This window comes from Bactrocera latifrons, unplaced genomic scaffold, assembly GCF_001853355.1.
Source record: "Bactrocera latifrons isolate USDA-ARS-PBARC rearing strain unplaced genomic scaffold, ASM185335v1 scaffold_249, whole genome shotgun sequence".
Lineage (NCBI taxonomy): Eukaryota > Metazoa > Arthropoda > Insecta > Diptera > Tephritidae > Bactrocera > Bactrocera latifrons.
The window spans coordinates 29,892-41,057 of NW_017536063.1; the positions used below are offsets into that span (position 1 = coordinate 29,892).

The window sequence follows — 11,166 nt, forward strand, 5'->3', positions numbered from 1 at the left end:
TATAAGTGTGTATGTGTAAAAACATAAAACAWTGTGCAGATCAAAGCAGATATTTAAGCTGGATTAGTTGTTGTTATGTAACAGAGAACATTTAATTTGGACTTAAAACTATTATATATAAGTGACAAATTTACATACGTATATACAGTATATATACAGTGRAATTTCCCATAAGCGGACGCCGGCGGTACCATCCATTCTTACCGATTAATAGAGTTGCCCTCAATAACTGTTCACGGTTGATGGACATGTCCGCTTAGTGGAGCTTTCACTGTATTACTACAYATTTTTCATAATAGCAATTTCGTTAAACCAGATTTTACATTTGTTAGTATGGAGCAGCAACAAAACGCCAAAATATTCGTTCATTCACCTTCAGGAAGATTACTAGGGTTACCAAGATGCGCGATTATCTTGCGAATAATTTCAGTTTGTGCTATATAGGGCATGTCCGTAATATGAATATTTTTTATAAGTAAAAATGAAAATGGGATTATGTTTCAATACTTAGCACACTACTATGCATTGTTTTCCGATGAGATGATTACGGTTTTACAGACAATTAATGCGATGTTATAGAATGGACCTGAAGAAATGAAAGCTTTTTGAAATGAATTATGAGAAAATGTAATATATCATTTAGCCGATTTGAWCAGCCTTGACTGAAACATTGAACACTCTAGACCACAAGACTAGTTTAGAAATCACCCAAAGAGGCCACTACTGCGTTTCTGAAACCAAAATAAATAAGTAGCAAGTAGAGACTCGGCTTCAAATAAACAATTTTCAAAATTTTCAGGAAACCATAAATACCATTTACCTCACAGAAGGTATATTTTCTGGGGTTGGGTACAGAAATTAATCTTCAGTTCAGAAAGAACTTCGAAAAAGGTATACACTTACAAAGGATTGAAGTTAGAGCAAAAGGTAATGTACTATAATTTTTACTGCTGAAGTAACCGCAATATCTTTCGATAGCGACGCTAACGGGATAASATTGCTATTGTCATCCATAATTGGGCATCCGGTTATGTAGTTTRTAATACATCTTTTTGGGCTTCTTTTTCTGGCATACAATAAAAKTCCTAATAGTACAATTATCTCGGAAAACTGAAAAGATTTTCGCTGGAAATGTTAGTCTAATCACAAAAAATGGCTTCCCCTTTATGGCTTCATCTTTGTCAGCTTATTAATTAARATAAGAAAATGTTTAGTTATCAAAAATGTGTAGAGTTCTCCAATTTTCGGTACTGATTTTTAGCTTATAAGTATTTACGAAGACTTTTTTTTTTTCAGTGCATACCCAAGCCTTTTCCAAATTTCCAGATGTTAATAATCGAACAGCATTAAATTATATTTAAAGATCGTAGTAAGCAATTCGTGTGCGTTGATGGTGAATGAATGAATATTTGATTAGAAAAAATAAACAAATGAATGAGTAAAATGACAAGCACACGAACTGACAGCAAAATTATGACGAAAGACGGTATGAATGAATTCAAAGATGACGATATATGTATGAATTATATAGCATAATGTTAATTGACTTGACAATTCTACATTTCATATTAAAAATTATATGACTATTACTAGTGACGAGACAATTGACGTGGACTCATGATATATGACACATKATACGGGGCTTAATAGAGCACTAAAACCATGATTTGATGGCTTGACTCAACGTGACTTTTAAAAAAACTATATACGAGAATATGACAACTAGCATAGCTCATGACATGACAACTAGTAGTGTAATTCATGACATTACAACGGGCTCAACTCATGACATGACTATTGACATTACAAATGACAGCGTTTTACATGCCTAACTAAGCAAACCAATGAAATTAGAAATGATAAATATAATGACTTACACGATCATAATGACATGAAAATACTTTACTTGAAACGATGTAATGGYTAATATAATTTTACTTTGACACAAGATGGCTGACAAAACTAGCGATAGCATGACATGATTTTTGACAAGGCGAGTGAATTGTCAAATTGATTGAAAAAGTATTAAAGTTTACAAATGAAAATTGAATGCAGAAATGAGAAGTGGCTGAAAAGACAGTGAATTTTAAAACTTTCAACCAAGTTCAAACGTTATTGAAAGCGTAGGGTATAACAAAAGCCCGCCTAGACCAAAAATAATARCATGCTCTGGTAATACCATCGAATACAACTAGTATATATGAAACCAAACATCTGGCAACTTCCAAATATTTACAGACAATTGCACTTTATATAATTTTTTTTTTTTTCTACTAAATATGCCTCTATGCAACACCAACTAGGCCCGCAATAATATACATTTCGATATCCGAATTCGTATGGAGTGCTTTATAAATAATACTAGATAAATGGATTTCAACTATTTAGCACTTGAGTATGTCATGAGTGTGTCATATGATCGTGACATGTCACTTTACCTCATTCTTTTCATTAGTTTTGTGTTTGTTTTCTCTTTCATTCACATCTTCACTACGGAATGCTTGCTTATCTGTACTAGACCTAATGCTAACGGGTTTTTTCTTTGTCCCATCTGTACTTTGTGATTTTTGCGTTACAGATGAGGAGTCTCGTGGTTTTTGGGCAGTGCTCTCTTTATGAATTTCGGCTTCATAAATTCGTTGCTCAGTGGCAGTGGCTTCAACACTTTTGCTTGTTGAATTTTTTGTACTTTGCTCATGGGATTCATGGCTAACAGGACTAACATGCGTTCCATGGGAGTCATGGGTAGCAGTTGCCTGATATTGTTCTATTGGCTTGTCTTTTTGTTCATGATACTCTTGTTGTTGCTGCTGTGATTGTGCGGTCTCAACAACGGCAGCTTGTTCTCGCTCATAATTAGCCTCACTATGCGCTTGTCTTGATTGTTCTTGCTCTCTGTTTTGCCACTCGTGTGTTGGCTCTGCTGCTGGCTGTTGCCATTCGGGTTGGTGATGTTCTTCATGCTGATGCTGTTCATGATGGTGTTGTTCTTGTTCATAATGTTGTTCGTGGTGGTATTGCTCTTGCTCATAGTGTTGTTCGTGGTGGTATTGCTCTTGCTCATAGTGTTGTTCGGGTTCATAATGTTGTTCGTGGTGCTGTTCACTCGCTTTAATGCTATTGCTACGCTCTCTGGCTAAATTCTCATAGTAATCTTCCCAAGGATCACGAAATTCTTTAATTTCTTCGAACTCGTAATAATTCGRCGACGGTGAATGTTCGTGTTGCTGCTGTTGATGATGATGGTGTTGCTCATGTTCGTAATGATGATAGTAATGATCGTGTTGTTGTTGTGCTGGTAGTTCGGGTCGATAGTGATAGTAATAATGAATAATGGCGCCACACTGCGTGCCAAGGACATTTTTTCGTTTCGTACAATTTGGTGATTCGTTAACGGGTATTGTAGCGGTTTTCGTTTCGTTTCAATCACAAAGCAGGCCAATAGTGTTTTTTGGTATGTTTTTAGCATAATTTGGAGATAGCACATTCATATGAGTTAAGGCATAAATGCGTTTCGAATACAAATTATGAGTTTTGTTTTTGAATTTTGGTTTTTTGGAAAATTTAGTTCGGTTTTATTATTTCATTTGGCATGTTAAATATTAGAAAAATATAAAAATATGTAACTTTTAGCAGTTGTTAGTAATAATTGGTGTAAAATAAGRAATCATATATGCATAACGGTAGTTATATATATCAATTAGAACTAGTAACAGCATGCAGATATGCTTCAAATGCTTAAAGTTTTCTATAAAATATTTCGAATTGAATAAATGGCGCTAAGGAGTAATTATAACCTGAAGTTGAAGCTGTATTAACTTGTGTAAGGWCTTTATTGGTTAATAGTACTTTTTTGTTTCTAACTAAGTTGAAATTTTCAATTTGTTTTAAAATTTTCGAAGTATATATATAAATACTCTGTGCAATGTTCACTTGGCTGTCTAAGGTCAGTCTTCGAAAATGATGATATGTTTTCAGGTATAGGGTTTTCCAGTAGAGATTTTGTGATTTTTAAGTACATATCGGCTATTATGAGCGCACATTTTCTTTACATACATACATACATAGTGTTCAAGTGCCAAGTAAGACAAAGAGCCGCTCGAAGTTAAGAAAATATTGCTGCCGTTCAAACAAGTGTTGCTGAAGATCGCAATTTATTGATTCCAAGACGTTCTCAGGAATCGAAAATGTCTAAAACTACAACCTGGCGGGCTTGCATCCGCATAAAGTTCTTCTCACTCAAGAACTGAAGCCATTGRAACAACGTAAAAATGATTAAATTGCTGATTTTGCCCAGGACCCTGACAATTATTTTAAAAAAGTCATATTCTCCGATGAGACTCCCTATCACTTAAGTGGTTAGGTAAACAAACAAAATTCTCGAAGAGAAAATCAACAAATTATTCATGAACCACCATTTCTTTTCTCTAAACTGGCAGTTCGGTACTGCCTTCGAAAGAAGCTGGCGACAGCGTTACTTGTCAATGTAGAGCAGTAYACTATAGATCGATGATAACCACCTTTTTATGGCCGCAGTCGAAAGAATTGGATCTCGATAATATCTAGTTCCAACAATATGGGGCTAAGTGTCGCACAGTATGTGTTACGAGTATTGCGATAAAAGTTTGCAGATTCAATTATTTCAAGAAATTGTGACATTGAATGACCACCAAGAAGTTGAGGTTTAACACCATTAGACTACTTCTTGTGAGGTTSATTGGTTCATCTTTAAGCTTTACGAGTGAATATTGAACATGCTATACATGACATACGACTTGGTTAAGTAGAAAATGTAATCAGAAATTGTGTTCATCGAACGCGTTCCTGTAAAAGAAGTCGTGGAGGTCATTTGAATGATGTTATATTCAGAACCTTATTGTATCAATTTTACTTCATTTCTTTTATTTTTTTTAGAAATCATATCACACTTGTTATAAAACCCGGTGTTAAACAATCTAAGACACGCTGGAGAACCTGATTATTTTGTATGTAATTCGTAGACAGCGTGATTCCCAGTCTCGAYGAAGTAATACAGTTTAAAAAAGTGATTTTATTAACTTTTAAGTGGCCACTGGTAAACAAATATACCTTAGAAGTGAACCAAGAAAGCTCCCTTAAAGGTGATGGATATTCATTAGTCGATCATTTCATAGCCCAGTAATTTGATATGTAGCTCCTATAAGGAGGCCTGAAAATTCTAAAATATGGCTAAAACTGTTACAAGAAATCAAAAATTACACATGGAATTTCGTACAGAAAAAGTAAAATTTTGAATAATTTTTTTTTTTTTTCAATTCTTTTTCCAATAAACTTTGAATTTAGAAATTATTAGCGCTTATATTTAATTAATGTAAACGCAGAAACTCCATCCAAACTCAGTAGAATAAAACTTTCTTATTCAAATAGTTCACCTAGAACTAAGTTGTGGTACAAAGGCAAAACTAAGCTTAGTACTGAAATCAAATTTAATTCGCAGAAAAAAAATATTGTTAAAGAACCTCTCACTAGTCAAATTTTTAGAGGGAATTTTTAGGAATACATTATTCCAATAAATGCTTGGCCATCAACTAATTTGACCATGTTTGGGGTATAGAAGCTGTATTTTGTATGAAAAGTTTAAAAATATTTTTGAAGCTCAAAAATAATTAAAAAAAAAAACAGGTTCTTCTAACAAAATAAAAATCAAATACAGTTTTTTTTAATATGAGAAACGTAAAATTTCACCTAAAAGAGGYTTGTTGATATAATTAATGCTAAAATCATTCGCATTGAAACGAGGTTAGAAAACAACTACATTCAATATTCGCTATATTGAAGAACTCTTCGGTTTTTMAATTGAAAATTTTCTTTAACGGAAATAAATTTTATTTTTCGTTGAATATTTAGTTTCTTCTAAAATATCAAAATTTTATTTCAAAACGCAATATATGTATCTACACATTATAGATCGTGCCTAGATAAATATAGTAAAGATTCTTAATCTATTTTCTCTGTCGTTGTATAAATAAACTATGAACAATTTGTTTATGCCGCACTCGTTGGCCAATTGCCAACTTGCTGCTGCGCTAATCACACTTCAGAACAACAATGAATTATGCATAAACACACGTACACATATGTACGTGGGAAAATTTGCGCAGATTTCAACGAAWAATTTGAAATGAAACTGAGGCCAATTATGCGTGGAAAGTGATTTGGGTGTGGCGGCCATGACTTGATTTCTGGCTGTTGGCAACGAAAAGTCAACTGCAGATGCGCAAAATTAGTTATACATATACATATGTATATGTGTGTATGTATATGTTTATATTATATATTATATTAATACGCAAAACGAACGCGAAATATGTATTTTTCTTATTGCCGCTCTCAGCTGCCACAATTTAGAACAGAGTGGATTAAAAATGGAAAAAAAGAATTTCAAAAAAATTATACAAAAATATTTCTTCATTACATATTTTAGCACTATTTTAGCTTATTTACTTATCTAAACAAATTTTTGCATATCTCGAAATCAAATATTTAATGAAACTGTAATAAAATTGAATCAACTCTGACCACAAAAGYCCGCATTATTTATCCATTAATCCGTCAAACAGCGGAAGTTTGTACAGTGGTTGCCAAAAATAGCCAACTAGTGGGAATTGTGCTAATAAATAAGGCATTAATGCATAWGAAATGAGTTCACAATATTTGCCAAACAATATTGACAGCCGCTGGATAGTTGGCAGATGAAAGAATAAAATCGAAAAAACCAAAAATTGTAAATAAACAAATATTTTMATTGCAAAAGTACACAAAGCTTTTGACCTCATTGTGTGTGTAAGTGTACAAATGTGTGTATTTTTAGAGCGACACGCTTACAACGAAAACATAGATATTTGCCCAAGTGTGTGTGTGCCTTTAAAAACGCCGAGTCTAATGTTGTAGCCAAGTGTTGAAARCTATTTAAACGCAATGCGTTTTTGAAATGTTTGCGTTTATTATCGTCTATTTATTTGCTAAGCTTAATTAGTTGCATACGAGGTGCGTTCAGAAGTGATGGGAATTTTCGTTTAATGAAACAAAAAAACAATTATTCATTCGTCTACTTAATGTTGTCGCCTTCAAAATAGTGGACATTTAGTYTTATGGACTTATGACAGTGTTTCTTGCGATCACCGAAACATTGAGGTTTTGAATTTAGTTTAGTTTAGCCTTTAGTTTTTTCAATGATGATTATCTATATGTCTTGTAAAATGATTTATTTAAAAGTGTHTTTTCGAAAATATTAGGCTGAAGTTTGTGGAAAAAAATTTAAATGATGGAAAATTGTGTAATTTTTTTTTGTACACAAATATTTTGATAACACGTTTTGTAAATTTTAAGTATTTTTACTTTGTATTTCATTTTTATCACTTTATTCGAATTATTTATATTTATGTTCGAAAATTCGAAATACAATTTTCTCAAAGTTCTTCTAGTCCAATGCTATACAATGAATCAAAACGGAAATTCAATGGATCCAAAATGCTATAGCAAATTTCAAACTTCCAAATATCGAATTCATCGAACCTTTTTTATCGTTGGGAGAATTTAAATAAACTGTAAACATCGAAAAAATTGTATATCGAATTTTCGAACATTAAAAATTTGGAAATTCGAAAAAATAAACCACGCGATTTACGAGATAAATTTAAAAACTATATACTTCAAATAAAAAAAAGTTCGAGAACTGCCTAGTTTCGACATTCAAAATTTTTATTACTAAAAAATTTGATATAGTGTTGTCAGAAACCTTCTTGGACTTACATATACATATGTATATACATATGTATGTATGTATGTACGGTTTGCATATTTCAAGTAATTTCAGTTTCCTCATTAAAATTATTAAATTTTTGGAATTTCGATTTTTGCACTGTTCGAAAATACGGTATAGGGTGAGTTTTTATGTTTACTCTTCAATATTTAATTTTCGCAAATTAAACAAAACAAAATTTCGTAATAGAAAATTTGCTTTATACATAACTATTGAATTTTTTTTAATTATATTATTATTACTATTTAAAACCATATTAATTTGGTACTTGAAATTTGGAAAAGAAAGTTCGAAATTCTTATTTTTCGATATTCGATTTTTTCATTTCTCGAAAAATGGATATAGAGGATATATCGGAAAYATTTAAAAAATTATTCCATTTGAAAAGAATGCGTTTTCGAACTTCGGTAGAAAGTATTCCAGTCAGCATTAAGTTTTACTATAAATATTTCATATCAGAATATTTCATTCTAACTTGCTTAGCTTAAGTAGCTTTCAACGTATTCTTAAATATTCGTAATAAATTTTCGAAAAAGTGACGATAAAAAAGTTTTTGATTAAACCGATCAAGTAATTAAATACAATCAGGAGTAATTTTAATGACCATAAGTATACTACTGAGAAGCCAAAAGAAGTAATTTAAAACTTTTATATYTGAAATGTTATACCTATTGTCTTTTAGAGGCTAGAAAAAAGTTTTAGATTGGGATAGTTAAAAAAGTTAAAAAATCTCTAAGAAAAAATCAAAATTTTTATAAACCTCTCCASAAATAAAATAACTTAAATCCTGTTATGTACCGACTCGACGTTTTATTTCCACTGCCTGAATAAATTGTGAGGTTAGGGCCGAAATTGAATTGGAGAAAAAGAAATAAAAATAAAGAAATTTTATTGGTGAAATTCGATTGGAAATCAACGAATTTTAAATGGAATATATTTTTCTTTTAATTTAAAGTTTTAATTAAAAAATTTTAAGAAACCAAATTTTGTATATTTTTTACATTGAATATTTATGTATATATATGTCTTGTATGACATCTATCATCGCACTAATTATAAATATTTACACACGCTTATGAGTGGTGACTTCGCAATCAATTATTTACAACGAAAAAATGCATACCCGCTACCTTTGCTTTTTAGAGTATTTAAAGGTGCTTATACATATACTATACATATATATGTACGCAAGTATATGTACATATATTTATGCTGTACAACATTCAGTTAACATAGCGGAACTGTGAAATTGCTAAAGTTTACTAAATAGGCATGTATGTRGGCAGGTTATAATTGTTGTAGTTTAAGAGAGCGCTTCGACTTACATATCTTACCACCACAGCTTCACATTCACTACTAAATCCTTGCGCAGACTTGTAAAGGAATTTGGAAAAAGGCATTTTGCAACAATTTAGTTTCATCGAACAAATTCGAACACGAAAATTCAAGAAATTAATATTATTAAGTAATTAGTGTAATAAAACGGTAGATAAACTAGCAAAAMCAGTTGAAATTATGCTTGCGTTTAGCAAAAATAAATTCCAAAAAAAATAAATGAAATAAAAATAATTTCAAAAATAAATAGTTAAGAGGAAATAATGTATAAAAATAATTAAATACGTATTTTTTTTTTTTGTAGTTTGAAAAACACTCACCATATCATCGGTCAACTGCTGGTGYACATTGTCGCAGAAGATGCTCCACCAGAGCTGTATCAAGTCGGCGGCGTGCGCATACTCTGTGGGCGTCAGTGCTGTGCGGTTCTCGGAATTGAACTGTATGAGCCATGGTTTCAATTTGCCCGCAAAATGCAAAATCTTAATCTTATCTCTGAACCTGCAAAGCGCAAACGAAATGCATGAAAATCAAAAATGTTGRGTAAAATCGTTAGCAATAGAACACGCCACCCACTGTTTGAATGCGGGCAAGTAGCAGTACGAAGCGAATGCGGCCACATTGTAGATGAATGGCAAATGCTTCTTAATGTCGCTTTGCGCCCAATCGTCGAAGTACAAATTGAGCAAACCCTGATCACCGCCATCGAAGCTGCCATGCTCGAYGGCAAACTGTGTGATTTTGGCGAACGTCTCCAAGCTGGGACGATATACGAACACACCGGAGTTGAAGCAGTCGGGCCAGCTGACATCGGGTGCGGCCGACAGTTCTTCGCGCTCGAATAGCTCATCACTATTTTGCAGCACCTACAAGGTAGACAAAGGAAAGAAGAAACAAATTAATTGCAAATCACACGCCGTTTGCGTGATMGCGCGCTCATACACACCAGTGTGTCGGCATCGAGGAAGACGCACTTCTCGAATTGCACGAGGCGCCAGCAATGCAGTTTTGTGAATGTGACACCGAGTTCGGGGCGTGCGAGCAGTGCCAAATTGGCGGCATCCTGTGAGTCCAAAACATTCACCTCCTGCACGACATTGTAGACATCTTGTAGGCGCTGGCGCATGGCCGCCGATACGGCAGGCGTCACCAAGACGGCCAGCTGATGGGCGGTGCCGGTGCGGCGTAGMGAGTGCGCCAACACCAAAGCGCCCAGCGAGTACGTGTCATTCGTTGTTAGCGTCACCCACGCAAATTCTAAAGCGAACAGAAAAGTTGAAGAAAAAAACAACAATAAGAATATTAGACTAAATTCGTATTGTGAAAATACTGTTAGGGTTGAAAAATATAAGAAAATTAGACTAATAAAAATTCTTGAWATAAAATTCCAATAAAATGTTCATAGTTCTTTCAAGCTTCAGTAAGTTTTAATTTCTAGCCATTTCTTGGCTCATAAAAGAAATTATGTGCGGATAATATGAAAATATGTACAAAAATTAGTATTTTTTCTTTTGACGGTTCATTTCCGTTGGCGGTTGGCGACGGCGTTGTGCGTTGGGCTATGGTATGTGGCTGCTAGTGTGGTAGTAGTGGTTGCGGTCGGCGTAGCGCGGTGTTGGCGGCGGCAGCAGTTGGACACAGCACAAGCGACAGCTGCGTGCTTCAAGCGCAATTTATTAGATTTATTTTTAATTTCTTTTTCTTTGTTAGTATTTTAATTTTTGCTTAATGTTATTCTGTGAAATATGCTCAGCATGTGGGCGTAACGCCATTAGTTGGTCGAATATTTGCTTCAAATGCAATTTTAGTGTTTTGTAATTTAGTTTTATATTTTTATTTTGTTTTTGTTTTTTGTTAATACAATTTTAAAAGCGTTTTCGACAAAAAACGTATATCTATTAGCTTAACAAAATGTTGGGGAAAGCATAAATTTTAGTTTCTCTCAACAAAAGCTATATGATGCAATATATCGCAGAAGTACATACATAATATATAAAAAAATATTTTAAAAAAATATATATATAAAGATA

At 33.0% G+C, this 11,166-nt stretch overlaps 1 protein-coding gene across 4 annotated transcripts in view; it reads right to left on the reverse strand.

The window, feature by feature from the left end:
* Positions 1-11,166, reverse strand: part of LOC108969328 (glycogenin-1) — a 29,030-nt gene that overhangs the window by 1,811 nt on the left and 16,053 nt on the right. For 2 of the 4 annotated variants that reach the window (XM_018933967.1, XM_018933968.1), the window contains exons 2-5: positions 10,083-10,393; positions 9,713-10,002; positions 9,457-9,637; positions 2,439-3,344 (exon numbers count right to left, since the gene is read on the reverse strand). In XM_018933967.1, coding sequence (XP_018789512.1) covers positions 2,439-3,344; positions 9,457-9,637; positions 9,713-10,002; positions 10,083-10,393 — 1,688 coding nt within the window. Of the gene's footprint in view, positions 1-2,438; positions 3,345-9,126; positions 9,175-9,456; positions 9,638-9,712; positions 10,003-10,082; positions 10,394-11,166 lie in introns of all 4 variants that reach the window. The other 2 variants (XM_018933969.1, XM_018933971.1) reach the window with 2 other exon arrangements.